This window comes from Prunus avium, chromosome 4 (genome assembly GCF_965620075.1).
Source record: "Prunus avium chromosome 4, drPruAviu1.hap1.1, whole genome shotgun sequence".
Lineage (NCBI taxonomy): Eukaryota > Viridiplantae > Streptophyta > Magnoliopsida > Rosales > Rosaceae > Prunus > Prunus avium.
The window spans coordinates 21,958,669-21,980,934 of record NC_142287.1 but is presented as its reverse complement, the minus strand read 5'-3'; the positions used below and the strand labels follow the sequence as shown (position 1 = coordinate 21,980,934).

Here is a 22,266-nt window from a genome sequence, read left to right as displayed (position 1 = left end):
CAAATGGAGAAACTTGGAGAGAGAATGGGTTCTTAAGGATACTGACGCATGCATGGCATTGTTGATGTCCATCTTTTGAGGTTCAATAGATTGTCTAACCCTCATAATTAAAATCCCTAAATAACCTTAAATAATACTTTAATCAAATCCATAATAGCCAGTTAGCGATGAGTAAGTCTCACACGAGATGTCTCATCTTATCAATTTAATGATTAGATTTAAAATATTCGAGAATGTAGATTAAGCAATTATTCATTATCTACGTGTTTTTTTTATCAGATTCAATCTGATAATTAGATTTAGACTATTCGTAAATTTGTATATTGTAGATTGAGCAAGTATTCATTATCTATATACTTTCTAATCTATCAATCTATTGATTAGATCTAACGACTATTTAATGCTTTATTTTATGTACTAAATCCTAATCCAATTTGAATTACATAGGTTCAAAACTTGGAGCTCTCATTGGGCAGCACGGGATATTTTGAACTTTAGGCCCATAATGGGTCCCGTCAGTGACTAGGGTGATACAGGTAAGCACATTACTTACCCATTTTCTTCTTTTTTTCTTATCATAAATACATATCATTATTTTAATTATATTTCATTGAAACAAATACTATATTGTTGTTGAGCCTTCTTAGCCACAACATGTGTTGTGGCCTTGTATAGTTCTCACATATGAACATAGATTATCTTATCACCTCAGAGCATGATACCCCGTCTTGGTCGTATTGGTAATAAGAACATAACCTGTTATCCATGGAAGCCTGTAGAACTATTGTGGAAAAAAGGGCCTATTTGGGGAAAGATTGGCATTATCATACGAAAACACCAAGAAATGTCAAAATACTTCAACACTACTTTGTATCTTGTGTGCATCAATTCATACATTTTTTACACTACTTTGTATCTTGTGCACATCAATTCATACATTTTTTTTTTCTTGTTTTAGTAATTTTCGGTGAAACATTAGTGATAAGACTCTCATATTGGACAAACTCATCTTCTTATGAGATATAATGTACAGAAAGGCGTGATACATGTTTATAAAGTTCTTGATTCCACTTCATGTGCCTCACTAGTTATGGAAAAACGTACGACCACAAAGAATTTTGAAGAGTCCAAAATTCATAGGAAGAAACTTGGGGAGAGAATGGGTTCTTAAGGATACTCAAGCATGCATGACATTGTTGATGTCCAACTTTTGAGGTTCAATAGATTACCTAACCCTCAAAATTCAAAACCCTAAATAGCCTTAAATAGTACGTCTCTCAAATCCATAATAGCTAGTTAGCAATGAGTAGGTCTCACACGAGAGGTCTCATCTGATCAATCTAATGATTAGATTTACAGTATACAGAGGTTCAAAACTTGGAGCTCTCATTAGGTAGTACCGGATATTTTGGAATTTAGTATTTGTAAGGAAATAAACTTCATCTCCTCGCGTTGGAGATCAAGGAACTATTTAATCATGTTACCGTTAGTGAAGTTTTTGGCAACCGAACTTCTTTTACCATGGTGCAATGAACTACACTTCATTTTTAAACTCTACCTCTATCACCTTTCTCAAAGAGGTATAGTTCTCAAGGAAGGGAAGCAATGATTCCAATTGTACCATTTTCAACGCCAAAAATGAGGTTGGAATTTGGTCCATAATTGAGTATAGCGAGTGCGTAAGGATTTGTAAGCTCATCCAAAATCCATATTCATCACATTTAGAAATGAACAACACCCATAAGGCATAATTCACGACATCTCTAATCCCTCGACAATTTTATCCATGTATTTGCAACTGCTAAAAATGAACCATAACATGATTAACACTCACTACTAAAAAAACACACACTAGCCACTGATATGAATTTGTCTCCTAAGTTGATTTTAGAGACAATAAATTGTCTCCATTAAGCAATAGAGACTATGCAGCGACTATTTTTGTTTCAGTATCCTAGTTTGGGGTTGCTATTGCTTATTAGGTACAATTTTGGGAGTCAGTCCTTCAATATTTTCAAATAAACAAATACATTATCAGCCAAGCCCAGCCATATTGAATTCTTCCAAGCCGTGGGGTCTTGGGAGAGGGTCTGATATTTGAGAGGCTATCTTCTAAATTAGGGACTAATGACATGTCAGTATCTCATTACTTTATTACATATGTTTAACTAATAATACAATTAAACCCATCAGTCCCCAATTCCATATATCCACAAAAAAAAAAACATATCCAAATATATGCACCCTTTCTCTGAATATTAATTCCTAATTTTCAAGATGGATTTTTGGGTTCGAATCACTCCTACAAAAACTGCAAGCCATATATGCAACAATTCCTCGTCCTCGAAGTCAACCATTTCTTAGAGGATCACCAACCATTTGAAGTCACAAACCTAAAGAAAATATATTCAGAAAATCCCCATATGAGCAGAGAATCATATACCGAAAACCCTAAACTTTCTTTTGACAAAAAATTAAAAAAAAACCCTAAACTTTATTAGAAATATATATTATATCCAACTGTAAATGAGCCTTACAGTATTTCCTTTGGATCATTAGGTGATCCTGGCGTTTTCTCCTTTAAGATCTAGGGTTGCTCCAATCGTGTGAAGGAGCTGAAAAAAATAATGAACAGGTTAATGTAACTAAACTAAAACCAAATTTTATACAAAATAATTATATAAAAAATTTCTTACAAAGATTTTGAAGCTCCTCTGTTCAATGTGCTTTCCAAGCTCTCCATTGCCTTTCCTCAAAAATTAAAAAAGACAAATACAAAAAGCATTCAGTAACAGCCATATATAAATAAATATCAGACCAAAGTCAAAATCAGATGCTGGAACCAAAATAAGTAAAGGCACACTGAAAAAGAATGATATTATGATTTTTCAATTACCAGTTCATCAGCGCCTTCTTCCATAACGAAACCATCACGGTATTTGTCCCAGATTTTCTCTCATCAACTTCCAGATAGGCATCTTACCAAGTCACACTGCTCCAACTCTTCAATTTCCAGATCGGGATCTCAAGCCGCAGCCTAGTATTTTGTGACCAGATGGCTTTGTGATTCACGCAAAAAGAATAAGAGAGAGAGAGAGAGAGAGAGAGAGAGAGAGGTGAAACAAATCATTCATTTTTCTCTCTTTTGCTTATGTCCAAGTGTTTGAAGTTGAGAAATAAAAAATGTGTTTTAACATTGGGCTGTGTGAAAATATCCAATGGAAGAAACTACCAAAAGCAATTAGTATCCAATTTAAGGCCAAATGCCAAAGCTTTTGAGTGAAGGGAGCCAGCCAAGCTTGTTTGTGTTATTTGTGAATGGAGCCGGCTTCTTTTGATAAGTTGGGACTGATAATAACAAGTTGGGACTGATAAAAATGCCCAAATATTAAGGAAAAATAAAGAAAAATACTTTTTTGTATTACACACTAATATCTATCCCAAATACCTTTAATAGGCATGGTGGGAGAATTAGTATCCAAAAAAAAAATCACAAGGCACTTTTATGAATTTGTATCTAAATAATCAGTGGCTAGTAGCCATATTTCTAGTAGTGACTCTACCCATACCGCACTAGAACTTGATTATATTCATCCTCAACATACTAATCTCATATTTCAAATACATCTCTCGTTGCTTTACTTGATAGATGAGTATATAGTCGGAATGTATTTTAAAAGGGAAAAAAAAAGAACAAAGAATTCAATAATGGATTGTTTGAATTTTCATGATATCTTATTATAATCTAATTTGCTTTGTAATCTCATTGAAGAACAAATCTATCAATGCAAAGTATAATAGAATCTTTGTTTGAGAGTGAATTGACCTCTTCAAGGGATTGTTGTTTGTTCTTCATCGGTTGTCTTCCCCCATTACAACTCTCATATTACCTGATCCACTAGGTGCTTGTTTTTTAAACTGAAGACTTCATCTTCATCGCCCTACATACTCAAGGTGATTTCATGCTGCTACTATTTTTCGTTTTCATTTCTAGGAATGGTTAGGTTGATTTTTCTCTGTTTTTCTTTTATTCATAGTTTTTGTGTCGAATAATTTTTGAGATATTGAAACTTGTAGATATGGAAAAAGTGAAACATATTAGGTCCGAGTACAATAATATTAAAATTAGTTCAAGGGATGTTGTAATTGGATGTAAGACCATTATGTTTCAGTTAAAAACAGATTATTCCACCGATAGAGGTGATTATGATGGATATGTTTATTTTAACGAAAAAGGCAAGCTCAAAGATGTAAAATTGATTTATGTTGCTGAATCCAAGGACTATGCCGAGCATACTTATGACTTTACTCGTAGTGTGAGAGTTTCAAATATCCTATATCCTTGGTTGTTTGGCTTTTGCTTGCATGAGTTTGGTCAGGGTGATAGGAGCCTCTTTAGTTATGAGGTTTTGATGAAGAAAGTGTTTTGGGGTCTTTGTAATGAAAAATATGAGATGTCACTTTTTAGTTGGTGTAAAAGTATAGATAATGGTGAAATCAAGGATGAGAAGGGCAATATGAAAGATAACAATCGATGCTTAAGTGAATATTGGCGATATACAATTCATGAAATCTTCGTAACCATTTTATACACTTATGCGGAAAATTTGTATCATGGTGGTTTGGATTCAAAGAGTTCTTATGTCTTTCTTAATGGAGAATTAAGTTAATCAAGATTGAAAACAATTTGGCAGATGTTGTTGTGAAAGATCGAGATTCTAAAAAAAAGTAGGATTTTAAAGATTTTAAGAAGTTGTTGACGGTTTTGCTTGAACCCAATGAATGTTGGATGAACGTGACCATTTTTTAAATTACTTTGATGATGCATCAAAACGTAGTTATTTGACTTATCTGAAGAAATTGATTGAACATCCATTTTTAATGGATGCCAACGATAGAATGGATCGGTTTAGCAAGTTTCATAATATTGAACCTGTTCTTTCCCTCGCTATGTGTAGCTATACGAGCACGAAGGGCTATTATTTTCTACATTTTAGGCGTGGGAAAGATCTATTACGAAGCCATTTTTGTTGGAGATATATGATTATGCGAAGAAGAAAAAAAAAACATATATGGATTCACCTCGTGAATTGTTGAGGTTTTTGAGAAATCTTAATGAGCATCTTAAGAAGAAAGGTTGGTCAGTGACTATTGATCACATGGATGAAGTTGTTAGATGCAAGTGGGGCGGGTTTTTGGATGCTATTCATTTGCATTTGGAGAAGTAAATTGTGGGATAAATTGGACATGGCTGTTCAACTAGCAGGCACAAGGTGTCAAGCTGGGCCATCTTAGAGCTGCATTCTTGTTTTTCTTTGGGTCAGTTTGGCATTGCTGTGCTGTGAAAATAATCACTGTCAAATTTGCTGTGAGAGAAATCAGCTGTGAGGGAAAGCAGTTTGGCGTTTGGTAAATTTTTTGTTAAAAGTGTTGTTGGTATTGATTTCCTCATAATCAGAAAATGATTGTGGCATAATCATTATACTCAGAGCATCTTCAAAACTGATTCCTGCATAATCAGAAAATGAAAGAACCTCATTAGCTGCTTTCCCTTATAGCTTTCTTTCACAGCAATTTTTAACAATAAGTGATTTTCTCACAGTTTACCAAACGGGCTGGACTTCTCAAAAATTTTTAAAAATCACTTGTCACCCCAAATAAGCAATGCCAAATGGGCACTTTGTCAACTCTTGGGCCCAACTAGCTCAAAACCCTCTAATTTTTCTAACCTTATTATTTTAATGGTATAAATTTTTGACTTTATATATGCTCCTGTCAGTTTCTCTGACTAAGCGCTTATTATACCTAAATCCTAAAGTTGAACAAGTGCCCATTTTTCATAAAGAAAAATGAACTGGCAAAAAAAGAAAAAAAAAAGAATAGAATCTGTCTTCACTAGTTTGAGGATGAAAAATGAAAAATATGAAATGTAAAAAATGCAAGTTTGAAATATCTTTGTAAATCAATTAAAATTGGTGCTTACAATAGGATGAAAATTTTGAAGCTTTGAAAATTGTCCATAAATTGGGACATCAACAATAGACTACAAAAGGATAAACTTATCTTAACTGTCATACTAGTTCTTTCTCGCTTTTAATTGGGAAAAGAAAAAACGAGGAAATCCACCTTATCTATTATGTTAAAATTTAGATATGAATGTCTTAACAAAAATTGTTAGAAGATTTAGACAGCTAAGTCCAAATCAATGCACCCCTTGCTAGGGAGTCTGAAATCGCACTCATTTCCTTGTATATGTGAGCGACCTCATTCTTGTGGAGAGCTATCTTAATTCTAAAAGTATCTGCAATGAGGTTTAAATGATTTTAGTGCAATAAAAACATTAGGACATAATCTTCTCAAAAGCCTAGCTACTTCTTGCATAGCTCATCCACTGAAACATGGATTTGTAAGGAAACAAACTTCATCTCCTCACATTGGAGATCAAGGAACCATTCAATCATAGTACTGTTCATGAAGTTTTTGGCAAGATCTCACACATGAGCATAGATTATCCTATCACCTCATAGCATGATAATCTGTCTTGGTCGTATTGGTAATAAGAACACAACCTATTATCCATAGAAGCCTGTAGAACTATTGTGGAAAAAAGGGCCTATTAAGGGAAAGATTGGTCATATTTTACGAAAACACCAAGAAATATAAGTCAAAATACTTCAACACTACTTTGTATCTTATGCACGTCAATTCATGCATTTTTTTTTATATTTTTTTTTATAGTGTTTTTCGGTGAAACATGAGCCATGAGATTCTCATATTAGACATACTCATCTTCTTATGAGATAAACTATTCAGAGAGGTGCGATACATGTTGATAAGGTTCTTGATTCCACTTCATGTGTCTCACTAGTTATGAAAAAACATACGACCACAAAATTTTTTGGAGAGTTCAAAATTCAAATGGAGAAACTTGGGGAGTGTAGATTTGTAGATTGTAGATTGAGCAATTATTGATTATTTCTATGCTTTCTTATTTATCAATCTATTGATTAAATGTAACGATTATTTTTTTGTGTGTATGAGAAACCTTCTCCCCTCTAGTTAGACTATCGTTTGTATTATAATATATATCTAACGACTACTTAAGGCTTTGTTTTCAATATTAAATCTTAACCTAATTTGACTTACAAGGGTTCTAATTGGGCAGCACGATAGATTTTGGACCTTACACCCATAATAGGTCTCGTTCGTGACTAGGGAGATACATGTAAAATATTACTTACCCTTTTTTTTCTCTTCTTATCTTGCATACATATTATTATTTTAATAATATTTCATTGAAACAAATACTACATCGGTGTTGTGTGTTGTGGCTTTGTATAGGTCTCACACAGAGACAAAGATTATCCTATCACCTAAGAGCATGATAACTCGGTCTGGTCGTATTAGTAAGCGTGACAAAACCTTTTATTCATGGAAGGCTCTAGAACTGATGTGGAAAAAAGGGGTTTATTTGGAGAATAGCTCGGTTCATGTCAAGATCAATGAGAAGTAAACGACAGAAATTCCTAGGTTGATAACACAACCGCTAAACACTATGTTAGGATTAAAATATGATTTATAAATTACATGTTATAGTTTATTCGCAAGGATTTCAACTACACCTAATATTGACATGATATCAAGCTTTGGGTTTCTTGGCCTATCTCTAGGGGTTACTAGAGGAAGACACTACAAGGCATCCTCTCTTCCATGGTTGAGTGGCATGTCAAATCAGGTCAACATAGCCGACTTAATATGTGTTTAAGCCTAGTTGACCGAAAAGAAGAAAACAATATATAATTGATATGGTTCATTGATTGGTATGTTGGTCGATGTGATTCAATGCTAGAGAATAAGTCATGTTAGAAGGAGCTCTCCTGGCGCCTATAAGGCTGCATCAATGCTAGTGTTATCATGTCTGGGTTGTTAAATGTGTAGTGTCATCACCAAATGGATGCCTTAGATCGTGCTACGTATTGTCTTTTCTAACATTTAATTTTAAATATATGTGTGTGTGAAAAATATTATTAAAAAATTTGACTTTATTAAACATCCACCTAGGACTCTGTTAGTGTGGTTTTATTTGGGTTTGACCCTGAGGAAAATTCTACGGTGGACCTGGCGCATCCATGCGCCAATAGATATTGACCGTTAGATTTAGGCAAAACAATAAGGATAGATCTACACCATTAAATGATATAACTTGAAAACCTTCTCAGCAGGTTGAAGGAAAATCCCCAACCCGTAAAAACTGAGCCCCCTCTTTCACTCCCTTCATCTTCTTCTAGCATCCAGCAAGCAACCAACGACGACGACGATGATGGCAAGCTTCACCTGCTCTTTACCCCATCTCTCGTTCTCTCCTTCGCTGGCTAGCGCTCTGAAAATTTCCTTCTTTTGCCTCTTTTTCTTGGCTAGCCCTCTCAAAACCCATCTCTCTTTCTCCCTCTCTCTCTCTCTCTCTCTTGTCAAGCGCTACCTCTCTGGGTTCATTCTGCTTCTCTCATACCAAAACCCCCAAATCTCCAACATAAAACCCTAATCCTAGACACCTAAATCCCTTTCCAAAACTGAAATTCATTAGAAAAGGTAAGATTTTATCAATTTCATCAGTATTTCTGTCATATATGGCTGCAATTTATGGGTCATTGAAGGTTTTAATGTTAGATCTAGTGCCTATTTGTGTTAGAACTGAGTTTTTTTTGGGTGGGTGATGGAGATTGAAACTAATTTTTATTCGATGTTTGGGGCAAGGTCATGGCGCATGCTCTACCGTATCTCGTTCTTGGTGTGTATTCTTTACATGGTTTTATTTGTTAAAAATTATAGTGTTGTTGAGTTCATATATCTTGACAATTATTAGCTTGATGACTATCTTTATTTTTCTAAAAGATTAATGTGAATTCTTTTCTTGTGTCAGCTTTCATTTCATATTTTAGAGTTTTTATCACTTTTTAATCTTTTCTTTTTATAAGATTACATTTTCCCTTTGTATAAAGTAATTAGTGTTTTTAATAGGAGAAGCTGCGTAATTGTTGAAGCTGCCATTATGGTTTTTGTTGTAAAAATTTCAAGGTTAAGGCAATTCAATTTTAGTTATGCCTTTATGACTTTTATTGTATATTAAATTTCATAGTTGGTCATTTTAGATTAATATTCTTTCAATAGTAAATAGCCACATTTGTATGAAAACTTGATCATATTTGCACTTTAGTCTCTTAGGAAAACAGAAAGAGAAAAAAAAAAGTAAGTCTTAAAGGAGAAAAAATGATTAGAAAGATATTCAAATTTTTTGCTGTAAGTCCAGTTTAATGGCTGTGTTGAAATTATATAAAGACAATATCTAGTTTGAGGTTTCTTGTTTGTGGATGTGGGTGTCTGAATCTAACAAAGTTGTGATTCCTTTCATTGTGAAATAAGGAAGTCAGTATGGGTTTTCCTCAAAATCTGGCCACTTCCTGATCGAATTGGACTTTGAGCCAAGGTATAAACTTGCTCCCCTTGTTGTGCTTGATGTGTTGATACATATGGATTCTGTGATTAAGTTTTTTTACACAGATGGTTGAGACTTTATGTTATTCATCTTCTTAGACCACTTTGGACTTTAATATTCTTTTTCATGGTCACACCGGAGCTCTAATTTTTGAGACTTCAAGTCACTGTAAAAAAACATGGCCAACCTTTGACGCACTTAATTGAATTGTGCGACATGATGAGAATTGAATTATGTTATCGAAAAAGAAAAATCCTTGTTATTGGGTGAGAATTTTGTAGGATTTACTTCATATATGCCCAGAGAAATTATGAGAAGTTGAGAACTTTTGTACACAGCACATATATATGTTGATGAGGAGATACACTAAAATTTAAAATGATGTTATGTTTGAATTTTTCAGCTGTATTTCGAATTTCGAATTTGGTTTATAATTTCATGAATAAGCAGCCAACCTTTGTGTTTTGGGTTTGAACTGTGATAATTGGGTTTTAATTATCTTCTTTGGGTTGAATATCTGAGTAGTTTTGGGTTGTGTTTTTGGAACCAACTCTTCTATCAGTTTATCATTGTCAATATTTGTCAATTAACTAGAAATGACTTTTATTTTCAAAATTTATATCTTTAAATGGGTTGGAGGACCTTTTTTGATGCCCTTGTTTCTATTTGTCAATTACCTATTTCATGTCTACTAATTGGATATTTGTAAATCCAACTACGTTTCAAGTTTGCATAATATGCATCATTTTGTTTTTATGTTCCATTAATCCAGTTGTGTGCTAAGTAAATTCTTGCCCATTTGATTGATTGTTGAGAGTATGTTTAGTTTTCTCAATTTGTTTTTGTGAATTCCACTGATACAATTGGATTTCACATATTCAATTACCTGCTTCCTGTCTGTCAATTTGATTTTTGTAAATACAATTGCTTTTCAATTACCTTGTGTCCAACAATGTTTGTTATTTACTTGTCACTAAGTTATTAACACTTGCAATGAAAGTAAAAGTTAATTGATATGCTAAATTCTATTGTTTTTACTTTTAGGTACTTAAATCATGGAAGAGAAGCTAAATTAAATGACAGTGGTCGTTTGGCAATTACCACTTAGACGACCGGCTTCCGCAAATTAGAATGGCACTTACATATTCATTTTTTTTTAAAGGAAAGAACATAATGGCAATTACATAGTGCATGTTTATCAATTGCCAACATGATGTGGCTGTGCTGTAGCAAAATAAAGGAATTTTGTATGAGCTTGGTGACGTAAGGCATGGGCTAAATTGAAGATGAGAGTGATGTGGTTAAGTCCCAGTCCTTTTTAATGTGGTGGAATGTAGTTAAATTTTTTTTCTTTCTATTTCTATTGTTATTTAGGTTTCGGTCTACTAAATAATTGATATATGCTACCAAAGTCCTTCCCTTCGTTGGCACTAGAAACAAGCTTTCGGTTTTATTACTGTGATCTTGATTTTCTTTTCCTTGATACGCACTTAGATTTTAGTTTGAAGTTGTCATGGTCCATAGGACTTATATTTTGGCTGTTTAGTTGTTTTCTTTTTCCTGGAATCATAAACTTTCATGTAGTGATGATGTTTTGGGGGCTTGAGTTGTTTCTGTTATTCTCTGCAAGCTTGTGACAACTTCTACTGGGATCCTATTTTAATTTCACTTGTTGGCAAAGATAACAGTTATTGGGCTAGTAACAGAATGCTTATCAGAATCCCATCTCAAATATCCCTAAGCAAATGGTACACCATCCTTCCCATTACCTAACTCTGATTTCACTTTTAAATACAATCTAAGGGAAAAGACAAAAAGAACTAGCAAGAACAAACAAAGCAGAGACAGTAAAACAGCGAAAAAGCCCAAGTCTTTATGTTATTGGCAGCTTTTTCAATTTTGAGAATGGAAATACATTATGTGATTTGTCAATGCAACTGACAAATAGGTAGTGTCATTTGCATTCGTGTCTTGCAAATGACAAACAAAGCAGTCTCATTTACATTCCAATTGCGCAATTACAAGCTATAATGGATAGACATAAATAAAGTTAAGCGCTTTTTCTTCTTAATTTTTTTTTTTTTGGGTTAAAACTATTCGGATTTATATAAAGATACCCAAGTTTTATTGTTTTGAATATGGATATGTTGTAGCAAAATAAGGAAATTTATACGAGATTGCAAGTTGGTGTGATGGCTTTTCCAAGTGGCTTTAGGCTTTAGGATCCATAACCTTGTAAAATGGTGATTTACAACATTATGGGGATGCATGAGGAATATATATATATATATATATTCATTTTGGTGTATTGTTCTATCTCAATGGGTTCAATTAGTTAATTCCAAAGGAAGTGACCATAAGATGGAAAGGGCACTGATAGATTGCCTCACCTAAGATGAAAAGGTAATAATGTAATTGACAAACAGTTAGATCGAAAATGCAAAGGAATAATGCAATTGACAAACAGTTAGTTGGAAATTGCAAACGAATAATGCAATTGACAAACAATTCATTGTAAATTGTTCCATAGAATTGTAAAACCTATCCGTAATCTTGTAATATTGTAATTTACAAGGATAAAGACATCTAGTACAATATTAAGGTAACTAGGGACATTAGGACAGTAAATTGAGTCCTTATACGTGTAAACACAAACGTTTACTATATTAAGGTCTTGTTTTACTCGGTTTTGGACAGTTATGTTCCATATGATTGTAAAATGCGTCCTTAATCTTGTAATATCGTAATTTACAAAGATAAAGACATGTAGTACAATATTAGGGTAAATGGGAACATTCGGAAGGTAAATTGGGTCCTTAGTATTGTAAACATGGATGTTTACAATATTAAGGTCTCGTATTACTCTATTTAGGATAGTTATGTTCCAGGAGATTGTAAAACCCATCCTTATTATGGTAATTTCGTAATTTACAAAGAGATGGACATGTATTACAATATTAAGGTAACTAGGGACATTGAGAAAGTTAATTGGGTCCTTATACGTGTAAACACAAAGGTTTACTATATTAAGGTCTTGTTTTACTCCGTTTTGGACAGGTATGTTCCATATGATTGTAAAATGCATCATTAATCTTGTAATATCGTACTTTACAAATATAAAGACATGTAGTACAACATTAGGGTCAAGGGGAACATTCGGAAGGTAAATTGGGTCCTTAGTATTATAAACATGAATGTTTACAATATTAAGGTCCCGTATTACTCTATTTAGGATAGTTATGTTCCAAGAGATGGTAAAACCCATCCTTATTATGGTAATTTCGTAATTTACAAAGAGATGGACATGTATTACAATATTAAGGTAACTAGGGACATTGAGAAAGTAAATTGGGTCCTTATACGTGTAAACACAAACGTTTACTATATTAAGGTCTTGTTTTACTCCGTTTTGGACAGGTATGTTCCATATGATTGTAAAATGCATCATTAATCTTGTAATATCGAACTTTACAAATATAAAGACATGTAGTACAACATTAGGGTCAAGGGGAACATTCGGAAGGTAAATTGGGTCCTTAGTATTGTAAACATGAATGTTTACAATATTAAGGTCTCGTATTACTCTATTTAGGATAGTTATGTTCCAGGAGATTGTAAAACCCATCCTTATTATGGTAATTTCGTAATTTACAAAGAGATGGACATGTATTACAATATTAAGGTAACTAGGGACATTGAGAAAGTAAATTGGGTCCTTATACGTGTAAACACAAACGTTTACTATATTAAGGTCTTGTTTTACTCGGTTTTGGACAGTTATGTTCCATGTGATTGTAAAATGCATCCTTAATCTTGTAATATCGAAATTTACAAAAATAAAGACATGTAGTACAATATTAGGGTAAATGGGAACATTCGGATGGTAAATTGGGTCCTTATACTTGTAAACTCGGATGTTTACAATACTAAGGTCTTGTATTACTCTTTTATGGATAGTTATGTTCCAGAACATTGTAAAACCCATCCTTAATCTTGTAATATCGTAATTTACAAAGAGAAGGACGTTTAGTACAATATTAAGGTAACTAGGGACATTAGGAAAGTAAATTGAGTCCTTATATGTGTAAACACAAACTTTTACTATATTAAGGTCTTGTTTTACTCGGTTTTGGATAGTTATGTTCCATTTGATTGTAAAATGCATCCTTAATCTTGTAATATAGTAATTTACAAAGATAAAGACATGTAGTACAATATTAGGGTAAATGGGAATATTCGGATGGTAAATTGGGTCCTTATACTTGTAAACTCGGATGTTTACAATACTAAGGTCTTTTATTACTCTTTTATGGATAGTTATATTCCAGAACATTGTAAAACCCATCCTTAATCTTGTAACATCGTAATTTACAAAGATAAAGACATGTAGTACAATATTAGGGTAAATAGGAACATTCGGATGGTAAATTGGGTCCTTATACTTGTAAACTGGGATGTTTACAATACTATGAATTAGGTGAACCCTAATGTTGTAATCATAGTTCAAAAACTTGTAAACAGCTGCCCAAATCTTGTAACTTATAAGTTTTAGGATCCTCTTACAATGTTATGGTACTCTCATATCCAAACTACTGTAAATCACTATCCAATCATATGCCAATTGCCAAACAGGAAGGGCATAATTGCATGACCCTTATGCAATTACATTTTCAAAAAGTGGAAACTTGATAACTTGTATAACCGGTAACCAATTTTTAAAAAAATCTGGGAGCATCATAAAGGACAAATGGTGCATGGGTGCACCTGGTGCACTGTAGAAGGTGCCATGACCCTGAATCACCCACCAAACCGACATCCTTGGTGGAGGAATTTTCGAAATCGACGCTGAACCACCACCCTAAACAATTGGTTAACCGAACGAATGGTTCGGGTTCGATATCAGTTTTCGAGGCAGCGAATAACGAGATCAAGGCTCCAAATCTCCAACGGTGAAGGGAGACAGGGTTGAAGTAGAGAGAGAGGTAGTGTGAAATAGAGACATAGAGGAGAGAGACCGAAAGAGGATACGAGGAAACCAAGGTGGTTGGTGTGAGTGGTTCGGCACTCTCATTCCTTAAGAGAGGTCAGGGGTTCGATCCCTGCTCTCGTACGGAGTCACCACTTTGGCCAACACTTTACCCCTTACGGGCCGACCCGGTGTGAGTGGGGATTAGTCTGGGTTGTGGTTAAGGCTTAAAGGTGCCACTCATAGTTGGGGCCTATCCAGGACCACCTCATGATTTAGACCAACAAAAAAAAAAGAGGATACGAGGAAGACGAAGACATAGAGATAATAGAAGAAAAAGATGCAGAGAAGACGAAGAAGATGCAAATTTGACCAAAAAACAAATATGTAGAGAAGAAGACGCATACAAGGAGAAAGAAAAAGAGAAGAGAATGTGAGAGGAAACGGCACAATAGGAAGTGTTAGGGTTGGCTTGGATTCAATTTAATTCCTAGCCCAAAAGGAAATTGAAGCTATGATAATAGTATACATATTAGAACTAAATTAGAAGCTCTTATTACTTTTGTGTATGAACTTATTTTCCTAACATTTGTAGTCTATATTATATTATATATATTAGTCCCCTTTTATTGAGGGATAATTTTATTTGAGGGGACACTCTTTAGGGTCTCGTACGATTTTTTTTTTCAATGATCCAAACCGTCTATATTTTAAATCTTCATTCTTAAATCATTCTTACAAAAAATTATGCAAATTGAAAATCATTTAGGCATCTAATTGAGACCAAGAAAATAGACGAACACGATGCTTCAAGAAAATACTATAATAACAACCATCTAATTGAGTGGTTAAATAGTTTTAGATTCAAGTGAATTTTTGCATAGATGATCTTTAAGGGAATATATAAAAACTAGATGTTTCAAATTATTGAAATAAAATGCGTAGTAGGGCCTATAAGGGTGTTCCTAAAATATTATTTGAGGGATCCCTCAGCTAAAGCTCTTTGTATATATATTCATAAATTCTCCTATGCGGACGTCCGGATGTTATTACCATACGGACGCGATGTATTTTCTACTACTCTTCCTTGCTTTCCTCCTTGTTTACAATGGCATCCACACAGTAATAACGTTTAAACATCTTGATGAGAGAATAACTATATATATATATATATATATATATATATATATATATATATATATATAAAAAGTTTTGTCAAAATTGAAAGCCATTAAATATATTAGCTTTACAATTCTATCTTAACGTGAGCTAGTACGTTAGTGGTTTTGGGAGATGGTTTAAGTTGTGGATCTCAAGCCTATGCGCTTAGCATTAGTACATTATACGCATTTAAAAGAGAATTAACCACTAGATTAATTTAACGAATTTTAATCAGTCCAAGTCAACTTAATTGTATTACAATGAAACTTCCACTTTGCACCTTATCATTATCAAGTGCAAAGTGCAAAGTGAAAGTTTCAATCTAATACAATCACTTTTTTTAAATGCATATAAATGTACCGATGCTCAATATAGAGGCTCATAATTCTTAAATTAGAGGCCAGGGATTTGAGAGAAGAAAAAAAAAGAACCAAATAAGACTGATCAATTTGGTTCGCCATTTGGTCGACTTACGATTTAAAATGCGTAGCCCTACATCCACCACAAGACACAATCCTTCCTTGCAATACAAAAGCCCAATCACAATATTCATACCCAAAAAATAAAAAGAAGAAAGAAAAAAACCATATAACAAACAAGAATGACAATACTTCTCTCTTTACCCGTAAAGCCCAATCATAATATTCATACCCAAAAAATAGAAAGAAGAAAGAAAAACCATATAACAAACAAAAAGGACAATACTTCTCTCTTTACCCATAAGAGCAACTCCACCCATTTGCCATGGAAAAGGACAAGGGGGGGGCTAGGGGCTGATACCATTCACGTGAATAGTGGCTGCCATTGCAAAAAGTAATGTGTGTTTCCACCCGTTGCCATGGCAAAGGGCAAATATTATTTATTTTTCGTTTTTTTAAATACAAAAACAATTAAAAAAAATCAGAATTTTTGGGTGAATTTTTTTCACATTTCTTTTGCCCAAAAAAAGCCCAGCTGTTGGATTTGAAAAAAAAAAAACATCGGAGCGACTAGAACGCGCCACGTGGCAAGTTACTGTTAGTCGACGTCAGCACTCGGTAATTCAAAATTTTTTTAACGTTGGCGCATATGTTACCGCACTGACGTTAAAAAAATTTTGAATACCGCTCTGACGTCAGCAGCCTTCGGCCTGAGTCTCGGGCTGATTTCCCCTGCGGGCTAACCTAGTCTCGTGGGACCCATTACCTGCCCAGGCTTCACAAGCCCGATGGAAGCTCGTTTTTGGGCTCAGGCCCTGTCCTACCAGGGCTGGGGGCAGCCATTGGAAATGCTCTAATGAGGAACCTCCTTAGCGTCTATTGTGACTCAACCACAAAGTGACATCTTTCGTTTCTTTTTTAATTGTCAAAACTATAACCACCTTGCTTATTTTTCAAATTTCAGTGTCCAATCACGACGTTGCTATCTCATATTCATAATTTGATGGTGGCCCTCACATTGCCTGTAGTCCTCTTTTGGTTACTGCGCTTCCACAACTCCATAAAATATTAATGATTGACCCCTCCAATCCAAACCAAAACAAATCCCAGATTAACAAATGCTCGACAGCATTTTTGATGAGCGATCACTTCAAACTTGATCTTGACCCACAAACAATCTTCAAAATTTGAAAAAAAATAAGATATGTAAATAAAGGTAAAGAAAAGTTAAACACCATCAAAAATTAATTTTTAAAACGTGAAATATATAAAGCCTCATTTAAGTTTTTTTTTTCCTGAAAGAATAAAAACATGGATTAGTCTAATTCCAATCTATTTTGGAAAAAGATTACCATTGGGCATTTTGATACTTTTGTTCATCCTGTCCCTCCCAGATCTCTCATTTTCAATTTGCAGCTTTGATTTTGCTTTCACTAGCTTAACTAAGCCTTAGCCCACACTCCACCCCAACCTGGCCACCTCTCCCTCTCTCTTTCTCCTCTGCAACAGCATTGTCTGTAATGTATCTCTCTCACTGCTTAACCCTGAAAGCTTAAATCTTTGAATCAGAGAAAACCCATTTCCATTTCACATCTTCCCATTTGAAAAACCAAAACCAGCAGCTTGAAAACATGAGTTTTGCAGGACCCAGAAGTTCAAAACCCACAAAACCCCCAAACCCATCAACCTCAAATGCACCAACATCCCAACCACAGCAACCCCCAAACTCCTCTTCAAAGTCCTCTTCTTCTTCTGTTTCTTCCTCCCTCTCAACACACTTAGCCATGGTGGAGCTGAAGCAGAGAATCCTCACCTCCCTCTCAAAACTCTCAGACCGAGACACATACCAAATCGCCGTCGAAGATCTCGAGAAAATCATCCAAACCCTCGCACCCGAGGGCCTCCCTATGCTCCTTAATTGCCTCTACGACGCCTCTGCTGACCCAAAACCCGCCGTCAAGAAGGAGTCTTTGCGCTTACTCGCATTGGTCTCTGCTTCCCACCCCGATTTCACATCGACCCATTTGACCAAAATCATTGCTCACATCGTTAAGAGGCTCAAAGACGCCGATTCCGGCGTCAGGGACGCGTGTCGCGATGCCATTGGCGCGCTGTCGGCGCAGTACTTGAAGGGAGAGAGTGTAAGTGACAATGGGGTACTTGGGTCCATTGTGGGTTTGTTTATGAAGCCTTTGTTTGAGGCTATGGCGGAGCAGAACAAAGGGGTGCAATCTGGTGCGGCATTGTGTATGGCTAAGATTGTGGATTGCGCTGCGGACCCACCTGTCTCTTCTTTTCAGAAGCTGTGTCCAAGGATCTACAAGTTGCTTAACAATCCTAACTTCTTGGCTAAGGCATCGCTCTTGCCGGTTGTTTCAAGTCTCTCTCAGGTTTGCTTCATGTATTATGTGGTTGCTTCTTGGTTGGTTAAATAAGAAGCTTCACTTTCTTTTTCCAATACAAATGATTTGTAGTCATGTACATTGTTGTGAATTTGATAGTAAAGTTGGGACTTATGTGGTTGTTTGATTGCTGGAAGTTGTAGGAAACAAAAGACAGCAGAAAAGAGAGCTAATTTGGAGTGTTAACTTAAAATGTGTTGGGTTTGACATAGTGAGAACAAATACATTGTCTTCCTGGTTTGTAGGTGGATAAAATGAACACTTGGATCTATACTTGGGATAATTTATTTGGATTTTTACTGATCTGAAGAGGTACGGACTTGTTGCAGGTTGGAGCAATTGCACCGCAAAGCTTGGAAAATTTACTGCAAAGTATTCATGAATGCCTTGGAAGTTCAGATTGGGCAACACGTAAAGCAGCAGCTGATGTGCTGATTGCATTAGCATTGCATTCAAGCAATTTGGTCACAGATAGAACTACTTCCACCCTGACTGTGCTGGAGTCTTGCCGTTTTGACAAGGTAGTCTTTTGTTGCATATTCTTTCAAGTACATTACCTTTTCCCTTACTATCTGTGCACACTAAATGATTACCAGATTTCAATAATGTCGTGGGGATCACTTGATTATAAACAATAACATTTTTTCTTTTAAACTTGTGGCTTTGTATTAATAACCGGTACACAATTATTCAAAGGAGATTCAATGCTGAACAGTATGTCATTGGATTAGTATGCATATAAAAATTTCACTACCGTATTAGGTTTTTCGTGTGGAACTTCTATATTTGAACTTTTTTCAGTTGTTTACTGGGAGAGGGAGGGGTATTTGAAAGTATGGAAGATAAACTCTCTTATCAAGAAATGTTGGATTAATTTGCTAGAGATTGTCCTCATGTGGATACTGGATATGGGTTTCACATTTCAGATAGGCCCATGGTGTTGTTTCTCACTTTACTCTGTTAGGAAAAAGCAATCTACTTGTAATATCAAACTGTTGAAATCAGCCAACGTCCATACAAGAAATATGTTATAAAGATAGGAGGGTGACTTTATATTTCTCTTGGCCTAGTGTCCAAAATTATGTTTGATTTGTTTTACAGATTAAACCTGTCAGAGATAGCATGACAGAGGCATTGCAGTTCTGGAAAAAGATTGCTGGGAAAGGAGGAGATGAAGCTCCAAATGAACAGAAAGGCCTGTCTCATGGTAAGTATATCAGTATATATTTTTTGAATGCTCCTATTTTATAATTCTTTTGTCTCTCACTGGATTATTTTTTAGTAACAAATTTTTAATAAAGAAAATCCTGAATCAGCAGAGGTGTCAGAAAAGAATGAGTCAAAAAATCCAAAGCCTAGTGAGAGAACAGAGCAAGCAGCAAAGGGTTCATCTAATGATTCATCCCCTACTTCAGATTCTGTTTCTAAATCCAAAGGTATTACTGCAGATAAAGCAGTTGCACTTCTGAAGAAGAAACCACCTGTCTTAACTGACAAAGAGCTAAACCCAGAATTCTTCCAGAAACTTGAAGAAAGGGGTTCTGATGAATTGCCTGTAGAGGTAGTTGTTCCTCGTAGACATCTCAATTCTTCAAACTCAAATAATGAGGTAGAACTAGAGCCAAATTGTACAGATTCGAAGGAAAGGCTAAACCGCAATGGAAACAGCCAATCTGATGATATTCAGGGATCTTTCAGTAGTAAATACCGTAACATAGAGAGAGGACTTGCTGGTCTGTATTCTAAACAGCGAGATCATGATGACTTTGAGCGCGGTAAATGGCCAGAAGAAAGGGCAAATGGAAAAGACCCAAGAATGAGAGCAGTTGATGGTGATGATAGAATTGATATAAATCAAAGGGAATCATCTAGCGGTCGTGCAGGTTTCTCAAAAACTGATGGTCAATCTGAAGGAGCCTTTGTCAATAACAAAGGAAATTGGTTGGCTATCCAAAGGCAATTGTTACAGCTGGAGAGACAACAAGGTCATCTGATGAGCATGCTGCAGGTATTCTAGTTTCTGCACTGTGGAAATGGTTTTAATGTATATTCCTCAAAATTATATGATACCTTTCTTCAATTGCAGGATTTCATGGGTGGGTCTCATGATAGCATGGTAACTCTGGAGAACAGAGTAAGGGGTCTTGAGAGAGTTGTTGAAGACCTGGCACGAGATTTATCTATATCATCAGGGAGGAGAGGTGGTAATTTTGCAATGGGGTTTGAGGGATCTTCTAATAGGCCCTTAGGCAAGTATAATGGTTTTCCTGATTACACTAGTGCCAAGTTTGGACGAGGCGGGGATGGAAGAAGTCCATTCGGTGAAAGATTTGCCCAAAATGATGGAATTGTTTCCGGCATGAGGGGAAGGGGCCCTCCTTGGAGATCTGACATGTCTGAGGTGTGGGATTTTTCTACATATGGTGGTGGTTCTCGAAATGGGCAGATTGGTTCAAGGAAGGCTGTAGGAGGTGGTCCTATGGATGGTAGGTCCCCCAAATCAGAGAATGAGAGTGATCAGGGTGGCAACAGGCGAGCATGGGATAAAGGGGTTGGACCTGTTAGGTTCGGTGAGGGACCTTCTGCAAGAAGTGTTTGGCAAGCTTCAAAAGATGAGGCTACCTTGGAAGCAATTCGTGTTGCTGGAGAGGACAATGGAACATCTAGAGCAGCAAGAGTAGCTATACCTGAATTGACTGCAGAGGCTATGGAAGATGATAATGTGGGCCAAGATCGGAATCCAATCTGGACTTCTTGGACTAATGCAATGGATGCTCTTCAAGTGGGTGATGTGGATACAGCCTATGTGGAAGTATTATCTACAGGAGATGATCTCTTGCTTGTAAAGTTAATGGACAGATCAGGTCCTGTGATTGACCAACTTTCAAATGAGACAGCAACTGAGGTCTTGCATGCTGTTGGACAATTTTTACCAGAGGCAAACTTGTTTGACATCTGTTTGTCTTGGATTCAACAGGTATCAGGTTTTTCTTAATCCTGTTTCTTATTCTACTAGCTAAGATAACTTCTCTTTTGAAGGATTCATGAGTTCACTAGTTTCCTTCTTAACGGTTACACTTCTTAATTCTCAATTTTATTGCTTTTGGTGTTCGTCTATGGAGCTGCCTCAGTTTCACTTGAATTTGACGATTTAGCCCCTTTTCCCATTTTGCAGTTGGTTGAAATGGTGCTGGAAAATGGATCAGATGTTTTTGGCCTTCCCACTGAAGTAAAGAAGGAGCTTGTATTCAATTTGCATGAAGCTTCTTTAGCAATGGATCCACCTGAGGACTGGGAAGGTGCAACGCCTGATCAACTTTTGGTGCAGTTGGCATCAACCTGGGGAATCAATTTGCAACAGCATGACAAATAGTTACTACTTCATTTGCCAATTTGTATTCAATGTGAACTTTGCGTTTTGAGTGGATGATTTGGTCTATAGATCCTTTAGTTAGTGCGATTTGAACTTAATGACCAATAAACATATATAATTGTCAAACTACTCTTCAACTTGCGAAGAAATCAGTCAATACTTTATGCCATAGAGCATTAATGGATCATATTCAAGTTGGAAATGCCTCAATGCGTGAATATGTTCACCTAATTTATCAAACGTGGGGCATGGGGGGATTTTAAGGGCTTTTAATACACAAATCCAACTTTAACAATAACGATCATTGTGGTCAGTGTTACCCCAAATGTCTCATTTGCAAGTATGAGGTATGTTGCTGTCAGTAGCTCATAGGCAATCCATGACCGTCATTGATGCGTTTGAAGGTTCTTACGGTGCCCTTTGTAACCTTGGTTGAACATGCACATACCTCA

The 22,266-nt window shown here is 35.6% G+C and overlaps 1 protein-coding gene and 2 long non-coding RNA genes across 5 annotated transcripts; 2 read left to right on the top strand and 1 right to left on the bottom strand.

Annotated features, from left to right (window-relative positions):
• Positions 1 to 1,952: 1,952 nt before the first annotated feature.
• Positions 1,953 to 3,170, bottom strand: LOC110758122 (uncharacterized). Its single transcript, XR_002526904.2, has 4 exons — positions 2,897 to 3,170; positions 2,697 to 2,746; positions 2,538 to 2,615; positions 1,953 to 2,393 (listed from the first exon to the last, which is right to left on the bottom strand). It is a non-coding gene; the product is annotated as an uncharacterized LOC110758122 (long non-coding RNA).
• A 4,936-nt stretch (positions 3,171 to 8,106) lies between these two features.
• On the top strand, positions 8,107 to 10,933 carry LOC148295027 (uncharacterized). Of its 2 annotated transcripts, XR_015835091.1 has the most exons (3): positions 8,110 to 8,589; positions 9,421 to 9,484; positions 10,538 to 10,933. It is a non-coding gene; the product is annotated as an uncharacterized LOC148295027 (long non-coding RNA). The 2 variants fall into 2 exon arrangements; XR_015835090.1 differs by having other exon boundaries at positions 8,107 to 9,484.
• A 6,402-nt stretch (positions 10,934 to 17,335) lies between these two features.
• Positions 17,336 to 22,001, top strand: LOC110758138 (TORTIFOLIA1-like protein 1). 2 transcript variants are annotated; one of them, XM_021959936.2, is made up of 6 exons: positions 17,336 to 18,429; positions 18,771 to 18,962; positions 19,543 to 19,648; positions 19,761 to 20,449; positions 20,528 to 21,418; positions 21,617 to 22,001. In XM_021959936.2, the coding sequence occupies exons 1-6, from the start codon at positions 17,671 to 17,673 to the stop codon at positions 21,812 to 21,814; spliced, it is 2,835 nt and encodes a 944-aa protein (XP_021815628.1). In that variant the 5' UTR covers positions 17,336 to 17,670; the 3' UTR covers positions 21,815 to 22,001. The 2 variants fall into 2 exon arrangements, with proteins under 2 accessions (XP_021815628.1, XP_021815627.1); XM_021959935.2 differs by having other exon boundaries at positions 19,758 to 20,449.
• Positions 22,002 to 22,266: the final 265 nt, after the last annotated feature.

Excerpts from the sequence above, each read along its gene's own strand:
- LOC110758138 (XM_021959935.2), top strand. The coding sequence starts at position 17,671 with ATGAGTTTTGCAGGACCCAGAAGTTCAAAACCCACAAAACCCCCAAAC. Across the intron at positions 19,649-19,757 it reads ACAGAAAGGCCTGTCTCATG|CAGAGGTGTCAGAAAAGAAT; the intron begins GTAAGTATATCA and ends ATCCTGAATCAG. Across the intron at positions 21,419-21,616 it reads GTTTGTCTTGGATTCAACAG|TTGGTTGAAATGGTGCTGGA; the intron begins GTATCAGGTTTT and ends CCCATTTTGCAG.